This window comes from Leptonotus elevatus, chromosome 8 (genome assembly GCF_054856555.1).
Source record: "Leptonotus elevatus isolate MCC_2025b chromosome 8, RoL_Lele_1.0, whole genome shotgun sequence".
Lineage (NCBI taxonomy): Eukaryota > Metazoa > Chordata > Actinopteri > Syngnathiformes > Syngnathidae > Leptonotus > Leptonotus elevatus.
In genome coordinates, this window is record NC_141246.1 from 7,708,714 (window position 1) to 7,732,562 (window position 23,849).

General features: G+C 40.2%; 2 protein-coding genes across 2 annotated transcripts; both read right to left on the bottom strand.

The window, feature by feature from the left end:
- Positions 1–3,365: 3,365 nt before the first annotated feature.
- On the bottom strand, positions 3,366–13,920 carry gaa2 (alpha glucosidase 2). The gene is made up of 21 exons (XM_086082628.1): positions 13,785–13,920; positions 12,997–13,096; positions 11,318–11,863; positions 10,982–11,127; positions 10,724–10,889; positions 10,551–10,647; positions 10,183–10,302; positions 8,643–8,761; positions 8,428–8,559; positions 8,248–8,358; positions 7,433–7,546; positions 7,183–7,267; positions 6,988–7,105; positions 6,763–6,896; positions 6,465–6,616; positions 6,203–6,351; positions 5,666–5,807; positions 5,468–5,566; positions 5,168–5,332; positions 4,372–4,518; positions 3,366–4,055 (listed from the first exon to the last, which is right to left on the bottom strand). Exons 2-21 carry the CDS (start codon positions 13,075–13,077, stop codon positions 3,993–3,995), a joined length of 2,886 nt encoding a protein of 961 aa, XP_085938754.1. The 5' UTR covers positions 13,078–13,096; positions 13,785–13,920; the 3' UTR covers positions 3,366–3,992.
- A 939-nt stretch (positions 13,921–14,859) lies between these two features.
- Positions 14,860–23,837, bottom strand: LOC147169558 (uncharacterized). The gene is made up of 6 exons (XM_086082531.1): positions 23,146–23,837; positions 21,853–21,993; positions 20,741–21,681; positions 18,855–19,044; positions 18,655–18,744; positions 14,860–18,307 (listed from the first exon to the last, which is right to left on the bottom strand). Exons 2-6 carry the CDS (start codon positions 21,989–21,991, stop codon positions 17,601–17,603), a joined length of 2,067 nt encoding a protein of 688 aa, XP_085938657.1. The 5' UTR covers positions 21,992–21,993; positions 23,146–23,837; the 3' UTR covers positions 14,860–17,600.
- Positions 23,838–23,849: the final 12 nt, after the last annotated feature.

Genomic DNA, 23,849 nt, shown 5'->3' on the forward strand with positions numbered 1-23,849 from the left:
GCCTGTGACCAAGTAGGGAAGGGCATGACAGCGAATAGTCATCTTTTAAATGCCTACGTACAGTATAAACTGTATTGTTGTGACTATTAAACCAGCCAGACATCTTATGCAGAGATCACACTGACATGGGGAATATCGTTTACATGAAAGAATAGAAAGAATGCAACCACTTAAACGGTACTTTGCAATGAAACAAAAATAATAATATATATATATATATATTTTTTTTTTTTTAAACAACACTTTTTATTATATTTGTTAAAACTGGACAATGCGGCTGAGAAAGTGGGTGCCCATTGTATTTTTTTTTTCTGGGCCAAAAATGAAAAATTTGATATTTATTTATTTATTTATTTATAAAATGCGCCTCAAAAGTCACCCAAAAATAAAAGGTCAAATCGTAACTGGAGGAATTTCTCTTACCCCGGGGTGCTTTTGAACTTTGTCCAGTCTGAGCTACTCAACTTAGACCGGTTTGATGTCGCTCGCTCCGATTCTGCAATAACAAAGTCAAAATCTTTCTCATCATCGTAAAGGATCCATATGTGACCACCTAACCGCTGCATGGAGCTAACCTGAACTTCTTCTCCAACAACGTGAGACACCTGGCACCATAGGTCTCGTTGATAAACTTGGCACTCAGGTCTTGAAGAAGTTTTTCCAGTTAGGTCAGCGGGAATCAAGGGTTCCTCACTGACGACCTTCAAGAGGACTTTTACAGGGTTATGATTTGCATAGCCATCACTCATGGCTCTACGACCGTTGAATAATTTTCAGAAGACGATGTAACAGTCATTTGCTTTTGTGACGTATTAAAGGCTTTTTGTACGGCGCTTAAGTGCAAATTATGATGTGAACAGTCATTCGACTATTCTACGATTCGTAATCAATGACAGCGTAATGAAATTAGTTGTTTTTTTAGCATCGTATTGCATCGTATTACATTTGTGATTACAGCTGGATCATTGTAAGTGAGTGTCCTGTTGATTTTGATTTCTCTTTGGTTGATAGTGGCAAGTAAAATATATAGTAATGTTTAAAAAGTGCGTAATATTTTCAATGTAAAGATTGGTTACATATCTCACGGCATCACTCTATTTATGTGCAGTGTTAAAGTACAAACCGTACATAATGTTACAGTGGCTTGAATATACTTTTTGTTTCGGAATACAATCAATTGTTTTCACTTGTGCCGACTATGCTACTGAATTGAAATATTGGCAATTAACTCATCCACTGCCATAAATTCTTGTTTTTTTTTTAATCTAAAAAATTTGGGGTGACAGGCAATTAAAATTTTTAATTGTATGTAATCGTATGATTTCACTAGTTAACTCACAATTAATTGCAAATTGTATATCTGTTCTAAATGTACAATGAAAAACAATTCTAGGTTTTCATACTCTTGTTAACAAAAGTGGAAAAATTGTTAAACTAATAGAAAATAGTTAAATTAATTTTCGACGTTTGTAGCCGTCAATGGCAGCGAATGAATAAAAAAAAGAAGAAAAGATTATAAAAAATTTAGGGCGTCAGGTGATTACAATTTTAATCGTAATTAATCGCATTACTTTACTAGTTAACTCACGATTAATCACAAATTTTATATCTGTTCTAAATGTACAACAACAACAATTCTAGTTTTTCATACTCTTGTTAACCAAAGAGGAAGAAAAAAAAGTTAAACTAATGCTCTCTCAGCGGAAAGTCCATTCCACACTCTCCACACAAGTGAACGGTCACTGCTGGTTTTTTAGTGGGACTCTGCTTCTTCACTAACTTCCAGTTTGAAGCTCCTGAAGGCAAAATATAAAACAATCATTTGTTATTTCACACTGTCTATACGTTTTCCCTCCAGAAAATTGAATGATGCAAGGGCCACTTTGACATTCTATATACCTTGAATTTATTAAAATTGCTAAAACCAAACCATTTTCTATACCGCTTCTAAAATATCCTTTATTAACTCATTCACTGCCATAAGTTCATTAAAAAAATATCATCAAAAATTAGGGGGCAACGGGCGATTTTTTATTTTTTTTAATTGTAATTAATCACATGACTTCACTAGTTAACTCACGATTAATCACAAATTTTATATCTGTTCTAAATGTACAACAACAACAATTCTAGTTTTTCATACTCTTGTTAACCAAAGAGGAAGAAAAAAAAGTTAAACTAATAGAAATAGTTCAAATTTATTTTGGACGTTTTTAGCCGTCAATGGGAGTGAATGAGTTAAGGTGGGAGAGCTCCATATTTTTTTAGCAAGTACTTGGTGTCAAAAAGTTTGAGAGCCACTGTCCTAAAGACTAAATTGTTTGGAAACTACAACAATTGTTGTTAATGAATATCTCTAATCTCATAAAAATCTTGGGCAGGAAGTGGGAGGATGAGTCAACAAACTTCCAATCCAAAAGCCTTCCTCATGCTATTATGGACACAAAGAGAGAAAATATGCCCGTGTTGTGTTACGCTTTGTCAAATCTCTAGACCGCAAAGTGCCACGTTTAGAAAGAAAAGCATTCCACTCCAGACACGAAGAGGAAATCTGTTTTGAAGCTATTTTTATGACCGCCCACCCCCAAAAGTGTCTCATATCTGTTTTTTGTGGAAGTTTAATCTAATATAATTAATAAATAACATGATCATTTTTATCTTATGCAATGCCAGAACACAGTGGTGGTAGGCCGAAGCCCCCACCACACAAATAGCTAATCCTCCCAAATCCAGACAGGAAATGCCCTTGTTAGAGGAGCAGAATGCTTTTGGACTGACCCCCGCTGCTCTTTTTTTTTTCTCTGGCCCGCCCCCCTATAACCGATGAATGAGTGATTTATGTGTCATCTGGAAACAGTTAGCATGTGAATGAACTGGCCTGTTTAGCGCGGGGGCTTATCATCCAGTGGCTGGGTTTGATTCAAGATCAACTTCGGCACAGACTGCCGCACCTTGGCTACATTGCATCTTTTCACACATTCAAACCGTGAATAAGCACATTTATCTAATTGCTCTATTTTTATTCTCACAAGTCTTGGAATACTGGGCTACCATATTATTATCATATTTTGTGCCTTATCATGTGGAAATGTTTTAGTATGACAAGAAAATCCTTCAAAATTTCCCTATTGAGATGAATGAAAATGCCAATAATACGTTCAAAAATCACACAATAGAAAAAAATCCACAATGTAAAATTACATGTGTGCTATTATGTATAAGTGAAAAAAAATATGTGATTCAATGAAACAGCAAAAAGTGAACATACATACAATAAAACGTTTAGTTCCCTTAATGTTGCTATGCTGCCATCCAGCGGCATAGAGTGGGTAGTACAAGTGAAAAAAACGCCAATTTCTGTCAACTACTTTTAAAACGAACTTTATTGCTGCACCACACTACACAAGCAAAATCGGCCAACAACAGATTTTTGTGCTAGCAAGCAGCAACTCTACGACAAAATGCAAAAGAAATCACAAGGCACCAGTGTTCATCTTCAAAATTAGTGCAAAAGTAGCAGCATTGACAGTTGCCTCCTGATTATTGCACATTGCGTCTTGCTGCGGGGGGTCTCAAACACATATATTCCAAATGGATATGAGGGCCATATACCAGTTCATACGTCGTCCTCACCAGTAAGATAAATAGTTTTGTTCCAGTCAGTCTTGGTATTCTTTATTATTGCCAGACATGCAATATGGATCTGATTTTATTCAAGCAAAAATAAATGTCATCTATGTGTGGCTTCTTACCAAAATATGAAGAGTCTTCCTTCTCATCATACAAAAATGCTTTAAATATATATTATATAATTAAATTAATAATACTATATTTTTTTAAACCTCTAGCTTGCCTGGAATGGGCCAACACTGAAAACAACCTCCTTGAGTGAAGTTATAGGCTATTTTGATGTGTTACGAGCGTCTAGCAGTCAGTCTCAGGCGTACTTGGAGAGCCACGGGCAGCTACTGTAGAACAAAGCGAGCGCTCCCTCACATCCAGCTGATGGTGAAGTTCTGATTGAGGTTAAGGCCGAGATCTGCTACCGTCAAAACCTGCAAGGACGCAATTGAAGCAAAGATGAAGGCAAGCCAGTTTTACTATTCAACCAAGTGGTACTGCCAAACTTCCGGAGAAAATCTCAGCCGGCCAATCGGTTTTCCAGTTGTTATAGTTTTGTAACAATTATGTTGGATTCTTATGTTTTGCGTTCATCTTAAATTTTACACTTCAATGACAATTCAGTGCAATTATATTAGCGATTCACAACTTGTGGATTCTAGGGCCCGACCGATATGGATATTTTGAACCAGATGCATAGGAAACAATTGCAATCTGGTGCGGGAATTCAAAGAACCCCCTCCGCCTCACCTGGTTGCTTTTGTAAGCGAAGGTGGTATCTTTGGAGTTCACCAGCACCTTGCTCGGCTTCTGCTTCACGCCGTAGAATGACGCAGACTGCACCGAGATGTACGAGGCCTCCAAGTGGTTGCGGAGCACCTGCGAGCTCATCGTTTGCTACGGAGACAATGGCGAAATCAGAAAAGTCTGTTGCAATTTTTCTTTGACATCAGGAAGCCCATAAAAAAAAGAAAATAAAGATAGTGACTACTCATGAGAATATTATCTCATTCGCTGCCATTGACGGCTATAGACGTCAAAAATTAATTTGAACTATTTCTAGTTAACATTTTTTCCATTTTTGTTAACAAGAGTATGAAAACCTAGATTTTTTTTTTTGTACATTTAGAACAGATGTAAAATTTGTGATTAATCGTGAGTTAACTAGTGAAGTCATGCGATTAATTACGATTACAAATTTTTCATCGCCTGATGCCCCTAATTTACGGGAAAAAATTATAATCTTTTTTTTTAAGAAAATATATATTTTTTATCGTTAATCGTAATTAATCGCATTACGATTAATCCCAATTTTTATATCTGTTCTAATACAATAAAAACAAATCTAGGTTTTCAAACTCTTGTTAACAAAAGTGGGAAAAAATATTTTACTAATAAAAATAGTTCAAATGAATTTTTGACGTCTATAGCCGTCAACGGCAGTGAATGAGTTATAGACGTGACGACCCTCATTTTTGTTGGCGGGTGTGACAATTGACTCAAATCTGCAAATTGTCGCTTCAATGAAACAAGCGCGTGCGCATACCTGAGCCACGCTGAAAACGATGTAGGCGTACTGGTCGGTCTCAAAGGTGTCGAGGCTCTCACCGTCGTCCCAGAACAAATCGCCACAGGCGGTGCCGTTCTCTGACAGCGCGGTGATCAGATGAAGAGGCTGACCGCTGCTCACCCACAAAGTCAGGTTGGGGGTCTGTCGAAAGGGAATGCACGAAACACCCACTAAAAATTAAATGGGCACATTATATGGAAAATTCACTTTTAAAATTGCATTTATACAAACTAGAATAGCAGACTGAATCGAAATGCAAGACTTTTTCGCGATTACCTGCGTCGGAATAATCGATCCTTCCCTCACATGCAGGTTGATCTTATCGAGAGGCGCAGAGAGGCGCACTTCTTCGCCCGTGCTGTTTATCGAGTCGCCCTAGTTGGAAGGCACGTCACATGGCAGACGTGTAAGAACTCCACGGCATGGAGGCAAAACGCTCACCTGTCAAATGGCAGCGTCCGGGGTCTCACTTACTGTGTAGTAGTCATACCACAAACCCTCTGGGAAATAACCCCCCACAGAGTTTACTCCAGGATCTAACACCGGAGTCACCAGTAGACTCCTCCCCCAGAGGAACTGCTTATCGATACTGTACGTTCTTGTGTCCTTTGGAAATCTGTTGAGAGCATTGTAGAAAACAAACAAACACAATATCGTCATAAATACTATTCTTTGAAAAGTATAACATGTGAAATACAAACAAAAAGAAATGAAAAGAGCATCATTTGTAACCTGAATTTAAAAGCATTTACACTTGTGGCTGACTTCATTTCTATTGGAAGCTTTTTCCCCATTTGCATGCAGCATAACAGTTAAATGCTGCTTCACCATCTTTGCTTTGGACTCAGTTCAAAGCTAACAAAATAGAATTACTATACTTGTCTAATTTGACTACGGCGTAAAAATTGTATCATGAAGTTCTTCAAGTGTTAGCATTTTCTTTCTTTGCCTGATTTTTTATTTTTTATTTTTCCCACGCAAACACACCTTTCGTTTGTGTCTTTTACTTACTCAAAAACGAGCGGCCGAGCGACCGTGCGTCCCCGTGCGTGCGCGTGGTGGAAGAGGGTGTAGAGGAGCGGGAAGAGAGAATAGCGCAGCAGCAGCGCTTGCTGCATGGCCGTGCGGGCTAGCGGGCTGAACGCCGTCGGGTCTTGTGGCTGTCAACAGGATGGGAAATGACAACTTTGAGGTGGTGCAGTCTTATAAAATGAGTTGTTTCTAATCACGCTCTTTTTTTTTCTTCTTTCTTTTTTTTTTTTTTGTGGCCAACCTCCATGTCAATGGCATTGTGGTTGCGAGCAAAGGGATAGAAAGCGCCCAATTGCGTCCAGCGGACGCACAGCTCTTCCTGGGTGTGCTCGCTGAAGCCGCAGATGTCAGCTCCCACTAATGGGATGCCCAGGAGGTTAAAAGTCAAGATGCCTGTAAGAGGAGAATAGATGTGGAGCAGAGAGACCTTAAAAAAATGATATGTCATCAGACAGATTACTTTACAACTACACTTTCAAACCATTTTAAATGATGAAAAATTAATACTCGAAGAAAGGTTTCATGGGTTTCTTGCTGACCTGCGATAGAGGAGTAAAGGTCCTGCCACTGGCTCCTGTTGTCTCCCAGCCAGTGGCCGGTGTACATGCCCTGACTGGGGAAGGTGGAGCGAGAGATCACAAAAGGTCTCTTGGCTAAGATCCTCCTCAGAGCGCTGGAGAACAAGTGCAAAGATGAGCGGTCAAAAAAAAAAAAAAAAAAAAAAAAAAAGTGGGTTTGGACTCATTCCCTCAAACGTTCCTGACCTTGCAGAAGCCTCCCCTTCCATGAGTCCATACAAGCTGTGAAGGTTGTAATGCACGGATTGCTTCTGTGGTGCTGATGCGCACACGGTTTTGGCTCTCAGCAACCCTCCCAGCACGCCTAAAAGTGTACCACATGTCATGTTACGTATAATGACGTTAGCGTAGTGTTTTGCTTGCCAAGTCCACATCTCCTACCTGGTGTGTATGGCGGATTGTCCAAATTGTTTGACGGGCAGCCGTTAGTGGACCCGTCGACGAAATTTGATGGTTCATTCATGTCCTATAATGGCATAGGGGGGTTGAAATAAATGAAAGGGGAAAAAAAATGCTAGTTTTTTTTCTCTTTTTCTATATTGAGAGTGACAAAAAGAGGTGGAAAGCCCTTTGGAGATTTCATCTTTTGACCTAAATATGTAAAATTTGTCAAACTGAAGACGATACTTACAATCCATAATCCATCAAATGGCACCTGATCATGGAACTTTTTCAGACTCTCGTACCACCATTCATGTGTGACATTATCAGAGAAATCGGGATATGCGGTCAGGCCTGGCCACACCTGGGAAAGGAAAATAAGTTGTGTTTCCTTTTTGCCCCAAAAGATGTACTTTATCACTCTAGGGCTAAAAAAAAAAAAAAGTTGGAAAAAGTTTGGAGACTTTCTTCTTCAATGCATTTGCTTTATTCTCGTGGCTGGTTACTTTGTAGATTCTCACTGAAAGCATCAAAACTATGTATGAACTGATGTGAAGTTATGTACTGAAAAAAAGTGACATAACTGAAAACATGTTTTATATTATAGATCCCAAAACATAACCTGCCACTCGGTTTTAGGTGTTCATCACTTAATAATGACCAGTAGAGGGCAGTCATGCAACCTAACATGCCCAGAAGAAGACAGGAACAGGGAGTTATTGACCTCATGTAGCTAACAGCTAGCTCTACCCTTGTTGACTCGTGGATTTTTGTTGAATCATTGTGACTTTTATGACACTATTACAAGTGTAATGTAGATATAATGACGTATGTGTAAACTAAATGGGAGTTAGTGTTTGTTTACCTTAAGTGGTAATCCCTAGCGCGCTAATGCTAATCCCGATTGCTAACCGTTTAGCATAGGCTAATTTCGGTGGTGTTTAAGCATAGGAGATAATGAATTATGAGTACTTATATCCACTCAAACTTACGTCCAACATTAGGGGATTAACAAAAAGATAGATTCGATTATTTGATGAAATAATCGATTAAGAACATTCTCACCTTCCCAATTAGTACTTCTCCTTCCGTGTCTTTGATGAAAACTCCTCTCTTGAGTCCTTCGTCGTATGGCCAGTAGGATCCTTCAGGCTGGGCGCTGCTGATACCAGCGTCCTGTAGGAAAAGACCATCAGAGTCTATTTACCGTAATCAACACGTGAATGTACGATCTGTTGTGCTTACAATGACCGGCACATAACGTTGGTTATGAGCGTGCAGGTCTTTCACCATATCGGGCAGTGTGGCAAAGTTAATCGGGTCGTAAGTGAAGTCCAGAATTCGGTTCATGTAGTCGATATCATTCCACTGGACATCCTTGAAACAAAACATAGGTCGGATGTTTTTGAAAGTCTCCTTGTTGAATCACATGCACCATTAGTTAGTTCATTCGGCACTACCTGAGGTATCCCATTACTCCTCATGCGCTTGACCACCTCCCAGGTGGAGTTGCTGGAGTTAAAACCCCAGCGACACAGGTGGTAACCCAAAGCCCAGTAGATGGGCATCGCTGGACGACCTAAGTAGGCAGACCATTGCAATATTGTCCATTTACTTGACATTACATCTTATTCCTATCATTCCAATATAGAACAGTTAACATTAGGGGTGTTTAAAAAAAATCGATTGGGCAATATATCGCGATATTAAAGTGCGCAATTTTCGAATCGATTCAATATGCGGCCGAATCGATTTTTAAACATCACTTTTTGATGGAAATATTCAACAAAATGTCTTACTTGGTGTTAGGGTTCACACTTAAAGCATGGAAGAACGTTATATTAATGGAACATTAAGCCTTGGTATTTTATTTTAATGCTGTTCAAACATGAAACAGGCTGCAACCCGTTTGTTAAATACAGTGGCTTATAAGCCTGTTTCAGGTAAATAAATACATTTTCATACAACTCTTACAGTGTACATGTAGAAGTTTACTAATAAGTATTTTATAAAATTGAGTAAAAAAAAAAAAAAGAATCGATTTATAGATTTGTATCGGGATTATTCGCATCAAATCGAATCGTGTTCTATGAATCGTGGTCCGGATCAAATCGGCAGGCACTAACGCAACTCGCACCCCTAGTTAACATTACTACATGAAATCTCTAAATGGTCTTGCCCCACCTTACCTCGCTGAGCTCTTGCAGCCCTACGCACCTGCCCGGTGCCTCAGGTCAGCAGGCCAGACAAAATTGCAGTTGCCGGTCCCTCCCTTTGGAACAACCTTCCGCTCAATATTAGGCTATCTCCCTCTCTAGCTACTTTTAAAACCGGTCTGAAAACCTACCTGTATTCTTCTGCTTTTGGCTCACCTTGAGACTTGCCGTTGCTTCTGTGCTTTGTGGTTTACCTAAATCATTGTTATTAATTTATTGATGTTAAGTTTATTTACTTGTATACTTAAAATATTTGTTTTGTTGTTCTTGTTTCACTTGTCTTTATTGCATGTCCCATTTCTGTTGCATTTACAGCACTTTGTGTAGAGCAAAGCTTGTTTTAAAGTGCTTAATAAATAAAGTTGAGTTGAGTATTGAATTCGAACCCTGTTGTGCAACAATATTTTTGAACTGAACTTAGCTTTGAGCCATTTCATTTGAATGCACTTTACTTTTGGAAATTGAACATTTTGAAACTCAAAGTTTCATATGTAAATCTATTGACTTCATATTGTTTTTTTTATTTTATTTTGTATTGTACCCAAGTGAGTAAAATTCATATTGATTTATGAATGTCAACTGAGTTAAAGAATTTATTGCTGTTTATTTTTACAGTAATTAACTGCTCAGAATATTTAAACATCAGGAAAACTAAATGAGTAAAACAAATATTATGCTGCTTTTTGTCCTTGTCATTCACTCACATAAAAAATAAATAAAAAATTGGTCATGCGAGTACCTCACTTTGTGATATTGTGGTAACTGCGCGAGCACAATTACCTACCTATTACGTCCAGATACTGTTCAACCACAGATCCAGGACTGGGACCAAGAAAGACGTAGAAGTCGAGGATCCCACCAATTGTGCGCCAGGTGACGGCTGGGCCAGGTTGCAGGACAACATCTAAGGAAATAGAATAAATGATATATGTATATATAAAAAATGGCCTCTGTTCTAATACATGCAGTGGGGCTCAATGAATCGATTGGTCTCGTATCCCCAAATCATGACTAATCAACATGAACTTATCACAAGTATTGTGTTCCTTTTTATGTTTTGTCTTAAATTCAGTGGCTCCTCTGCAGTTGACTAACGTGCCCTGATGCAACTGACAAGCCTCACCACAAGCGGAAGTTTTGAAACGCACTGACCCATTGCATTGCTGTTCAGAAGGAAGAAGCCATGTGCATTGCTCTCCTTCTCCATTCCAAGGTAAAAGGGATGAACGCCATACAGGTTCGTTTTGATCTGCATTGTAAAGAAACGGACATTGTAAAGTGTCGCTTGAAGCGCGCGCGCGTCGATAACGAGAAGGTGACGTCACCGTGGGAGGCACATCCCTGGCCCACATGGTGAGCGTGTTCCACTGGACGTCATGCAGGAAGCTCGAGCGGTGCTCCCCCAGGCCGTAGATGAATTCGGTGGGAAGAGAGGTGGAGAACTGCAGGAACTGATGGGCGTAAAGGAGAGGAGCCACGGAGGTGTTCAGGCTGAAAGCAAACAATGGGATAAATAATAACAGAACACGTGCTGAACTGTGAGATTTACTGTACTTTTTTTTTTTTTTTTTTGCACAACTTACAGGACGGCTCCAGTCGAGCTCCTTCGCACGACGAGACCGAACGGCTCCTTGGAGAGCTCCACGGTGTAGTCGGGATTTTCGGCTTTCTTGGCGACGGTGGGAACAGAGATGGGAACCTCGTAGCGCGGACTTGAAGGGTCGGTGATCTAGTTGGGGTGCAAACAAACAAAAACAAGAACATTTCCAATCTACATCGTTTGTTTGTCATTCTAAAAAACAAAAAATACAGTTAGCAGGGCTCCTACAAAAAATGTAAGACTTTTAAATTCCATTAGAAAGAAGGGCCAGGGTGTTTGTTTCCATAAAATGACCGTGCAGCATAAGCGAGTCACTTACCCTGACCCGTAGCCTCGTGTCCGTCTCGTAGCGGACATCCAACTCCAGAGTCATAATATCTGCAGGATAGTAAGTCTTCACGTGTTTGACGAGCGTGGCCCTCTGCCCCGAGCTCGTGTCACTCACGGTCTCGATGGAGTAGGAGGGGAAATCCGGGGGATAGAAACACCAGGGGACACCGTTACTTCCCGAGGGCTGAGCTTCGGAAGCAGCGGGGACGAAGCAGCAGTTCCTCGCTTCGCACATCTCTCTGGTCACCACCGCTTCTCTCTCCGGGTAGCAATCGAACCGCCACGCCTCCGCGATGACGGCGCAAGCTTCTCGGAAGTGGGCGGTGGCCTCGGTGGCGTTGGCGTTTGAGGCGGCCTTGGCCGGCGGCGGGTGTCTGTGAGGCAGCAAGCTCGAGGGGCGGTGGAGCCAGAACATGGTGCCCACCAGCCAGCCCCCGCAGAGGAGCAGCAGCAGGCAGCCGGTCACCAGGAGCCCCGTGGTGGCCGAGCATGGCACGCGGCGGGGAAGCAGAGAAGCTCCTTCTGTGTGCGACGCCTTCAGAAATGGACAACATCAGAATCAACAACACTCACACTACTCCCAAAGAGTTTATGATATAGGCAATGTTAGAGTGAATGTCATTTACATGGAGTTTCTATTTTTGTATAAATGTCAAATAGGCTTAATGTATTACCGTGGAGGATGTCTACTTCTATGCTGCAACCTGATGACCTCTCTAAGCTTATATTTACAAGGAGACATACGGAAAATGTACGTTTTTAATTGCTTGTACGCAAATACTTACGACTGCCCCAACTATTACTAACGAGTATTTTTGAGTTACGAGCTATTGCTCAGATGATTTTTAACTCATTCACTGCCATTGATGGCTATAGGAGGTCAAAAAATGATTTGAGCTATTTCTATTAGTTTAACATTTTCCCCACTTTTGTTAACAAGAGTATGAAAACTTAGATTTTTTTATTATTATTGTACATTTAAAACAGATATAAAATTTGTGATTAATCGTGAGTTAAGAGTCATGCTATTAATTATGATTTTTTTTAATTATCGCCTGACGCCCTTAATTTTTTATTTTTAATCTTTTCTTTAAAAAAAATATTTAAAAAATAATAAAATTATTATTATTAAAAAAAAAATTATTACTTTTTTTTTTTAAGAAGAAAAGATTACTAAAAATTTGGAATTTTTCATAATTAATCCCATGACTTCACTAAATAACTCACGATTAATCACAATTTTCTGTTCTAAATGTACAATAAAATAAATAAATAAATAAAATTCTAGGTTTTCATACCTCTTGTTGACGTCTATAGCCGTCAATGGCAGTGAATGAATTAACTTGGGGGGGGGGGGGGGGTGAATTGGACATATGAGTGAGCTTCAGGCACTCCAGTGACTCAACCACTCGATGGAGGCAGCGTACTTAACAACAAAGTGTGGCTCAGTAAAATGCAATAGTAGTCATTTTATTGTTATTAGTACACCTCGGAAACGTTTTAAATTGTTGGTCAAAAATGCGCAAGGTAATATGTATCCATTAGGAGATTTTCCATGGGGGAAATGTCTCCCCCCCCCCCCCCCCCCCTTCAAAACCTCAGACAGAAAAAACAACAACATGATTTTTCAAGGCCAGCAACAAACTTAAAGACAACTAAATGACTCACTGGATTGTCATCCTCTTCGACAAGGCGATTCACTTCAGATAGCTGGACATTCTCAGGATTCAGCAGCTTATACGACACCATGACGGCACCGTGTGTGACTCTGAGATAGCCAGCAGGACAAAGTACAATGAATGTTAAATGACTTGTCTCTTTTTGCAGGTAGGAAGAAATGGGGAAAAAAATGATAGAAACTTTATTTTGAACTTGCAGTAGAAAAATACCCAAAGAAATACACATTTATAATATCACTATCCCACATACCTGCGTACATGAATTGGAAGCTGTCAAACTTAAATGAAAGCCTACACCTTCATTCACCATTACCTAAAATTAATTGTCCATCATAATGGCCCCATGACTTACACTCAATTACAATCACACGATTGATTAAACTCTGCATCTATTTGTCCCTCAAGTGCATTAAGTCTGACCGTCCATATCAGTCACAACTTTCCTGCATTCAGTATGCACAAGTTCAACTCACTTGTAACATTACAGTAAACATGACTGTTCTTATCTCGAAGTGCAAAGAACACAATGCTCTTACCTTCGCTTAGTGCGCATTGAATATCACGTTAACACTATACACCAAAAAAAGGTCGTTTGAAGGTTGACTCCCCAAAATGTGAAATGCGTGGGAACATCGTACAATTGCTAAATTAAATTAATTATTACGACCCAACTGCTCGTCGCTAGCTAGCTATATTTAGCTTAACGGAGGCTTCAACTAGCGCAGCGAGCTACTGAACGAATAATTTAAAAAAATCGTTGACTTAAACTCCTCTTACCTGAATATTTATGAGGTAATACATTAAGGCACAGCCACGAGGAAAAACACGTTTCAATAATGACTTGGCAGAGATACAAACGCGTGTTTGCGCAATGCTGAAGAGACGTGAGTCTGTTTATTCCCGTGCCGCATTTAAAAGCATCGGAAACCTGAAAACTTCCGCTCGAGAAACTCCTAACAAACAAATTCGGACTAGTCAATTTTAAGACATTGTCCGTTAATTGCCAACCACGATCGAGCTACTTTGCTGGGTATACGTTTTGTAGATATAAAGAAATAACGCAAATTTATAAACGTTCAGTGACATTTCGTTTCGTCCTTCTTTAACCGCAGCGTTGTGTTCAAGAACTGGGGAATTGTAAAAGCGGCCAACCAAGTAAAATACGTTTGCAGCGTATCTTTTGAAATGCTAAATGCACGCTGTTTCCCGTTATAAATATAAATGTCAAAATAAGAACCTGAGTTTTTTTTACAGATGCGACAAAAGTACTTACACTCTGTACAGTAAAAATACTGTGCGTAGGTTAAGAAAAAAAGTTGTCTCAAATTGAAATTGAAAGTATATATATTTAAAAGGTTGCATGGCCATGAATTTTGTTCTAACCTTCGGAATAAAAAGATGACTTACATATAATTATAAAACTACATGCTACTGTAAAACATGCGCGTGATGCCGCATGTGCCATTCCTTGGTGTTGCCCAGGCTGAAGCAGTCGCACGTTTTGTATTTTTTTTGTTTTTAACTATTTGAGCAGGCCACAGAGAAGTTTTGAAATCATTTATCATGGTGTCATTTTTTTGTTATATTACAAACGCCTGTATTTGAACAGGGGTGTGTAGACTTTTTATATCCATTGTATAAAATATTGGCAATTTGAATCATCTGGAACGCCCCCCCCATCTAATACTTTTGTTAAATTTTCTAGTACTTGTGTGTTTTTGAAATATTCATATTTTTTTCTAAAATTATCAGGAAACTGGATGGATGGATTGTAGTATTACGTTCTAATTTTTTGTTTTACTTATTACTGTACTAGGATGGATGTTTGAAGCATAAAATCCTGGAGCACAACATGAATCCACATTTTTATTTCAATGGTTCAGTGTGGCCTTCTCCACACAATGAGAAAAAATGAAGTCCCAGTGAAAAACTTGCAACAAAATGTTATTTTCCATTCTCCTATTTCCATTGCAAGATTACTTGATTTAAAACTCTAATTCAGCCTTCTGAAACATGATATACCAGGTCAACCACATTTGTGTTTACAATGCTGTAGTGATGGGAAAATGAAGCTTCATGAAGCACTTGTGATATTTTTGGACTCCCCTAGATGGTGCTCTTGGTTTAAATATAAAGGCTAGTGCAAAGGAAATTTATGACATTTCCACTGCATCTTTCAACCAAGAGTGCCATCTAGAGGAGTCAAAAAATATCACAAGTGCTTCATGAAGCTTCATTTTCCCATCACTACAATGCTGTAATAATAATAGAAAAACGATGTACACAAAGGCAAAACGGTTTTTGGCGTACACAATTGCTTCTTCACAATGGCCTATTTTTTTTTAAATATTTGATGTACTGTAGTACCACTTGCTGCTGTCTTCAAACTTAAATAGCTGACATAGCAAGTACTAGAGCAAATACTGCATGGAAGTACGTGACATCACGCACCTTTTAAAGAGCAATAATACTACAATAAATAGCATTAAAAAAAAAGTGAATGTAATATTTGGATGTGGGGATAAGTCACGCACGCACGCACGCACACAGAATATATGAGCTCTACTAGTGTCCATTAAGACACTTTTCAAACAGCATCACTAGCATGTGTGTTACTTAAGATGCGAGTTAAATATTTTTGCTTAAAGAATTACAACCACCAAGTTAAAGCTACAGACGGGTGTACTCACAGTAGTCCTTTCTCTACAGTCAACTAGCAAAGGCCCGCCACATCATTTTAAGAGCAAATAGACAGTCTACATCATATATCTTGCTAAATGGGTTTGTCCTTTTCCTCTTGGGAGATACTCTGTATCCAAATGGATTTTTTTCTTTACTTTTAACAGATTTACCTCGGGGGATATGTTTCCAGACACAGCCGTGATTGGTGAAAATCAGCAATAGAGAGAGAGACCATGTAAAATACGTCAACGACAATACACTTTTTTTAACGTGTTTGTGAATATATTGAGCACACGCACACACAAAAATCAATGTACTGCGTTGCAATGTTGGGGTGGCTGCACAAGCAAATTCAACACAAGGTAACTCAAGGGTACATCATTTTTGAGTTGGGCAGCTGTTTTCACCAAATTTTTAGGTACGAGTTCCAAAACTGATCTGTTTTGCTCTATCATATCAAGTTATTTTTTAGAAGAAAAAAAAATTAAATAAATGTGTATATACTGTATGTAAATAAAACACTAAGATGGAATAGTTACAAGCTTTGAAAACTAAAAAAAATAAAAATAATGCATAAAACAAAATAGGTTAAAGAACTTTTCCAGCACTAATCCTCTTAATTGCAACTATGCTAATTTTCTGTTTGCAGATACAGTATTGATAGCGCTAACCTATTGGGAGCTGCACATGCCTCAACTCTGACTGCACAAACCAGTCGCCACGTAGCGTAGATGAGTCCAATTGTAATCAGCTCCTCTTACTACAGTCTTACCACAGCAAATCGGCGGAATTTTGCTTAACTGGACGGTAAGCTGTGGAGGAAAGACTTAATGGGCTAGTGAAAAAAATGACTGCAATATTGAAATTAAAATCAGCATGCCACATAACATCTAACTTAACAGATTTTATTTTATTTGTTTCAAAATTGCTCCCCAATGTAATCAGTCTGCTTTCATGGAGGACTACAGAAATGTGAGAATATTTACTGCTGAGGAGGATGAAATTTCAAAGATTTGGACAATAAAAAAAAAAAAAAGGTCTCTGAATGATGAATCTATATATATTATCTGTTAAATGTGAGAATCGATTAGTTGTTTAATGGTTGCACCACTGAATGCTATACTGTTAAACTCTACCCAGATTTTCTATTGGCAATATCACAACGACAAAAGCCATTTTTCCCGACACAAAGAAGTACATTTGTCTGGAACCCAGCATCCAATTTTCAAAATTCTTGGTGCATTGTATTCAGAGTGAAGTGGACATTCCAAAGACTACTACTTTAACTCATTCACTGCCATTGATGGCTGTAGACGTAAAAAATTCATTTGAACTATTTCTATTAGTTTAATATTTTTTTTCCACTTTTGCTAACAAGAGTATGAAAACAAAATATGTATATATATATATGAAAAAATATATTGTACATTTAGAACAGATATAAAATTTGTGATTAATCGTTAACTAGTGAAGCCATGTGATTAATTACAACTAAAAAATGGAATCGCCTGACGCCCCTAATTTAAAAATAATATTTTAAAAAAGGGGCATCAAACGATTTTGTTTTAATCGTAATTAATCGCATAACCTCAATAGTTGACTCCCGATTAATCACAAATTTTATATTTGTTATAAATGTACAATTAAAAAAAAATTCTAATATAAATAGTTTACATGAATTTTTGACGTCTATAGTCGTTAATGGCAGTGAATGAGTTAAAAAGTGTTTTTTTTTTTTAATTAGTTTAAATCTGTTCAGAAAAACTTTTTTTTGTTTGTTTTTCTACATGGTGTCTCTACATGGTGGATTTTCACCTTTCACGGTGTGCCCATGAAGAAGAAAAAAAAAAAACGATCTTGACACTCTTGCTCTACAGTCTAAAACGACTCCTCTAGTATCTAAGGTGTGGTTTATATAAATAAATCCTCTTCATTTTTGACAGTCATACACACATCGACCCGAGAGTTATTGTCCGATAAGTCTTCGTCCCCCACGCTGAAGCCGGACTCCTCCTCCACCTGCAGCAGATTGTGCTTGCGCTTGTGGAGCCGGAGGCTCTGCGAGCGGCTGAAGCCCCGGCCGCACACGTCGCAGCTGTACGGCCGCTCGCCCGTGTGCAGCCTCAAGTGGTTCTTGAGGCTGGAGGAGCGCGTGAACGTCTTGTCGCACTCGGGGCAGTTCAGCTTGTCCCCGAAGTGGGTCTTCTCGTGCTCCCGCAAGCGTCCCGACTGGTTGAAGCTGCGCTCGCACAGGGAACAGTGGTAGGGTTTCTCCCCCGTGTGCGTCAGCCGGTGTCGGTTCATGGCGCCCGAGTGGGCGAAGCACTTGCCGCACTCGGGGCAGGCGAAGGGTTTCTCCCCTGTGTGGACCTTCTGGTGGCCCTTGAGCTGGCCCTTCTGGGTGAATTGCTTCCCGCACACGGCGCACTGGAAGGGCTTCTCGCCCGAGTGGATGCGCATGTGGATTTGCAGCGCCGACATCTTGTGGCAGTCTCGCCCGCATAAGCCGCAGCAGTACGAGCTCGCGATCCTGTCGTCGCTACGCTGATCCGTCGTCGGAGAGGTCAGAGAGATGATTGTGTCGCAGCACGCCGCATCATCACCGTCCCTTGGAGGTGCTGCAGAAACACCAGGGAAGGGATTGAAAAAGGGAGTGAGGTTTGCTTGGTTTTCTCATTTACATATCGTCACCCTCTTAAAATAATCGCCTAAGTCATATTTTTGCAAAAGTTATTATTTTTGCCTCAATCATCTCCTCGTGATGCAAATGGTTAAATGTTTTGTGTTTCCTGAAAAATCTGAAAAAATGACTTAGGCGATTATTTTTAGAAGGCGTCGATATACATAATGTATGAGGAATATATGATTAAAATACAAATGTAATATAAACAAAAATGAGAACTTCTTTTTTCAACTTGTGGCTATTTTTCACAACACAATTGAAGCTTTGCAGAAATGTGCTTACTGCTGGCAACATCACTGCCATCTTCTATTTCTTTCTTCACTGGAGGTAAATTTCTATCCTCAGCAAGACATTCTGTGGCCAACGCTTCATCTGGCCAACAGAGAGAAAAACAAAAACAAAACAAGACAAAAAAAAAAAAAGCCAGGTTAGTGGAATAATCCACACATTATCTGGAAATGTCATGTGACATGTTCATGTACCGCACAAAGGTTCCTCCTCTTCCTCCTCTTTCACGACTACGCTCATGTGCGGACTGGAAACTTCTTTCTCCGGCTCATTTGAGTTATTTGCAGCCTTGGCTGCTCGGCCACAGTTGACGTCCTCTGAGGAGGAAGAGGAAGAGGAGGTGGAGGAGGCCAGAATACTTGGTACAGCTTGAATGTCAGACACCTTAAAAATAAATAAATAAATAAATACATTAAATAGTTACGACCAAAAAATGTATGCAACGTAATAAATCTTTATTTATTCTTAGGGGTGCGCCCATAAATCGATTCTCATAAGGATCACGATTCTCATTTAGAACGATTCAGAATCGATTTTAAATGGCCCAAAATCGATTTTATTTAAATTATTTTATACTGTCTTGCCTTTTGTTTGTGTGCGCCTTTATTGGGTGCGCTGTTCATGTTGTACACACACACACACACACACACATTCCCCCACCATCAACATTGTTACATTCAGATTCAGGGGTTGTTTTTTAAATGCTGTAAAAAAAAAATCACATTTTCTTGTACATTTTACTGTTTTTTTTTGACAATTTGGCCACTTAGGGGCAGTGTGGCTCCGCGCGTTCTGATACACTGTTAATTTGTAGCCACATTAGAGTAGAAGGAAAAAGTCACGATCAAGTATGCCAATAAAAGTTGTTTTTTTTGGCAGTGTAGGAAGAGCATATGTTGGTGAGTAATGTTAAGATGCTTTTCTGTATACATTCCTGAAGCGTTTCTTTTGAGTGATAAAAGTGCCACGAGTAACGCGTTAATTAGCGCTAGCAAGTCAATAGCACTTTCCATTGTGCGTTAGCCTTGAGCTAGCTCCTTTCGGGAAAAAGCTTAACAACGTGCGTTTGCATTTAAGTGTGCATTGTGTGTAATTTTTTTTCAATTTGTGTTGAGATTTAGAGTGAGCCTCAACTGGAGTGCAATAAACAGCTTGATACTGTAACAATAGTAATTGTGAATTTGAGTTCATGTTACTTGGGGGGCTGATTAGAGTAAGGGAACACACGACAAGGAGTGAGGTAGACCGAGCATGTGCTATGAGCCAGGAATAACGTACTGCATACTGTGTTGAGTTATGCAAATAAATACATGTAAGCAAGTCACTGCTTTAATCAGCCACTCTGTATGGTCGGTGAGAACGGAACAGGTCGAAACGGATACCAGCACCGGCCTCTTTTTGAGGGACTGTCGGCTGTCTGCTAAACTGCAGTCAGTCTGCTCAGGGAGGGCAGAATGTACCGTAAAACTTAGCGATAAAATGTATAGCGAGCCACATAGAGTCATTCTGTCTTGCAAACCAGACTGGAGTAGATCATGACGATTCTTTGCACGTCTATAAATTGAAGCAGAAATCATTGTCAATAAAATCATTTTGAATCGAAAATCGATCCTGAATCGAAAATCGACCCTGAATCGAATCGCAGGCCCAAAAATCGGAATCGAACACATTACACACACGGGAAGAAGACTTTGAACGGGGGAAGAAAAATTACAATTAGATTATTTTTCAAAATTGTGATAGGAGTGTTTGCTCATATTTTTCCAATTAGAAACTAATCGCCAAAGGAGGGGGCCGGTGGTGCTAACAGATATTCACAATCAGGCCGTATCTGCTCCACTACCAAAAAAATAAAATAATTATAAAATAAAAAATATATTTATCTGTGCATCCCAGTACAAAATGGCCAGTGGACCAGTAGAAGCCCGCAAACAGGTGGTTGGGGACCATAAAACTAGTTAACTGCACGCCTTTTGGAACCCATGTATTTGCACACAATTTTCCAAAAGTAGATGTAGAAAATGCAGTCAAAAGCCCATAAAAAAAAACTGTTGAAATAGTCTAGATTTCAACTCTTCACCTCAGTGCTGATGATGTTATTGGCCACCAGGTCTCTCTCCGATGACTCCCCCGCTGCAGTTTCAACCGCTGGCGCTCCGTTTTTAATCTGCGTGCAAGACTTTCTGTGGTTCCTCAGTGTCCCCGCCAACGAGAAGTGTCTCCCGCAGTCGCCGCACGTGTACGGCTTCTCCCCCGTGTGGATGCGGGTGTGCCGCCGGAGCTCCCCGGGCGCCACGAACGACTTGTCGCACTGCGTGCAGCTGTACGGCTTCTCGCCCCTGTGCGTGCGCATGTGCGTCGTCAGCGTCCACTGTTGCGCAAAGGTCTTGCCGCAGTCCAAGCAGTGGTAAGGCGTGATCCCGGTGTGGAGGCGCTCGTGCCGCACCAGCGTGCCCGACAAGGCGAACCTCTTGTCGCAGAAGGAGCACTGATAGGGCCGCTCGCCCGTGTGAGTCCTCTGGTGGTCCCGCAGCTCGGCGGCGGAGTTGCAGCTCTTGTCGCAGTCCGAGCACGGGAACTTTTTCCTGGTAAAGCCGGCGACCACCTCCGAGTGCATGGCGTCCAGGTGCGTCTTGAGGTGCCAGTGACGAGAGAAGCTCTTCAGGCAGATGGAGCAGTGGTACGGCCGCTCGCCCGTGTGCGTCCGCCGGTGGAGCCGCAGCTCGCCTTGACTGGCGAAGCGTTTCTCGCAGAAAGTGCACGGGAAGGGCTTTTCTCCCGTGTGGACCCGCTCGTGGATCATGAGCAGACCCTTCTCGGGGAATCTCTTGTCGCACATGGAGCAAGGGAAAGGCCTCTCCCCCGAGTGCGTGCGCAGGTGGCGCTGGAGTTTGGAGGCGTACGGGAAGTCTTTTCCGCACACGGAGCAAGTGTGGAATGAGGCCGGCTTTTCATTCTCGCTCTGATTGAACGCTGTGGAGGGGGGTTCTGCGGCTCCGTTGCCCGGGCTGGTGCTCTCTCCTGGGTGGAAAGAAAGAAGAAAGACTAAGAAAAGCAAAGTGAGTCAGTTGATGCCAGTGCCCCAATTTACAAGTTTTTCCAAGTTAAGAGCCATTGCTTGGTCTTTTTTTTCTTCTTTTTTTTTTTTAATGAATGAAAGTGATCCAACAACTGATTGTGTAATTGACTCACGGAGATCAGACAAATCCACTTCTTCGCCGTCAGAGTTGATCAGGCAACCAATATCTTGCTGCTGCTGCTGCTGCTTCTGCTGCTCTTCGGTCATCATGATCGGAGATGGTCCAAAGCGGTCAGGACTCTCGGAGCCCATCTCTGTAGAAGATCCCGTTTCAAGGAGTGATTGACTAATTGATCGGTAATTCAAATGAAATTAAAATTTTAAATGTAATATGAGATACTCTGAAATGTGCATGAAAGAAAGTGTAGTGATGTGTTTACATTTTTTTTCTTTCTATGAAAATCCCTCAACTCTGCTTCCCAGGAAAAGCGCTATAGCAAATGGATGGATGTTTACATTGAACACTTTTTTTCTATTTTTTATAAGATGAACTCAAAGGTTTAAGACCTTTTCTATGTACATAAAAGGCAATTTGCTCTCAAATTTGTCTAAATCTAGTAAGCGCTTCTCCTTTGCCGAGATAATCCTTTGATCTCACAAGTGTGTCTTATCAAGACAGTGATTAAATAACATCAGTTACACAGGTGTGCATTAGTCTTTCCACAATAAATGCTAACAGATTTAAGAACATTATGTGAGAGAAACGGGCCTTTTTGTGGACATTAAGAAACAGTATCACATTGTTGATTTTAGCCACTATAATGTTGTGTTTATAGTTTTGTACAACATATGATAAAAGATGTATCCTGGCAGGCCCATTCCCAACCACCGCCTCCTTGCTGGAAGTCATCCATTGTGAGGCTCAAGGACACCTCAGCAGGGAGGATGCTTTGTTCCGAAGGGGGTGTAAATCTAGCCGGGTCTTCACACAAAACGGCAATCTAACGTGAAGGGGTGGAATTAACACGATGCACTATTTAATAAGATGTTAGATGTGGTTATTTGGTGTTCTGTTCGACCCAATAGGACGTTTTTCCACTGCCACTCAACTGGCTGAGTTTCCCAGCTAGCTTAGCAACATTAGCCCATTGGGACTGTTTATTTGGCCGGCATTAGCCTCGACTGGATTCGTGCTTTTAATCACAAACAAGTCACACTTTAAACGAAACACACTCTAAATTACATACACTAAATGCCATTTTAATTGTTGTTAGCCACTGCTTGGTGTTCATTTCGTGTATTAGCAATTAGCGTTTGATTAGCCATTGAGACGACAGTAGCCAATCGGTCAAAAGTCCCACTTGGTTAGCAACGTAATTTAAAGACGCCGAGAGATTAGTTACAACAACAACAACAAACCCCATTAAGTTTGTCTCGCCTGTCTTACAACAAACATGGGCACCAACCTGATCGTAAATGTCTTCCCCCAGGTTACAAAAAAGTAGTTCCCCGCAAAAGGGTTTCATTGAAAGAGCCACACAATTCTACTTTTTCCTCGCATCTTGTCCACTCCCGGGTCCAATTGTGCACTTAAAACTTATATTATTGGCATGTTTCAACTTAATAAAAAATTGGCGTTTACATCTTTGCAGCTCTTGTCGCTGTTAGCCCAAGAGATAGCACTGCGGTAACTTCCGGTTTATTTTCCCCACATATCACAATAAAGGCCATTACGTTTTGTCTTGAAGTTTACCTGCAGCCATTAAAAAAGAAAACAGTCAAAAAAAATAAAAAATATTCCAACTGAAACCAACGTATTGCTAGTCCGAAAAGGAGAAGGAAGATGTCAAACTTTAGATCCTAGTATCCCTAGTTTCACATTACCACAGTTAACTACTGTAATCAAAAATAGCAAAAATACACATCACATAAACTTTGTACACCCGTGTTCTTCTCTAAATACATAATTTTACAAATACAGTACACTCTGAACATATTCCCCCTTCCCAACGTGCAACATATTTTTATACTTTCTCTCAAAATTATTTTCAGATGGAGGTTATTTTATTTCCTCACTCTTACTGTTCCAGTTTCACACCACCAATTGACATTTTCCTAGTTGTATGTTTAAATGGTGTTTGCCCCTTAAAATAATAATTTCTATCTCTAT

Coding starts and splice junctions, on each gene's coding strand:
- LOC147169558 (XM_086082531.1), bottom strand. CDS start 21,991: ATGGGCTCCGAGAGTCCTGACCGCTTTGGACCATCTCCGATCATGATG. Junction 21,682..21,852: donor AGTGGATTTGTCTGATCTCC/GTGAGTCAATTA, acceptor CTTTCCACCCAG/GAGAGAGCACCAGCCCGGGC. Junction 19,045..20,740: donor ATAACATCATCAGCACTGAG/GTGAAGAGTTGA, acceptor TTTATTTTTAAG/GTGTCTGACATTCAAGCTGT.
- gaa2 (XM_086082628.1), bottom strand. CDS start 13,077: ATGGTGTCGTATAAGCTGCTGAATCCTGAGAATGTCCAGCTATCTGAA. Junction 11,864..12,996: donor TCGAAGAGGATGACAATCCA/GTGAGTCATTTA, acceptor CCATTTCTGAAG/GCGTCGCACACAGAAGGAGC. Junction 11,128..11,317: donor ACACGAGGCTACGGGTCAGG/GTAAGTGACTCG, acceptor CACCCCAACTAG/ATCACCGACCCTTCAAGTCC.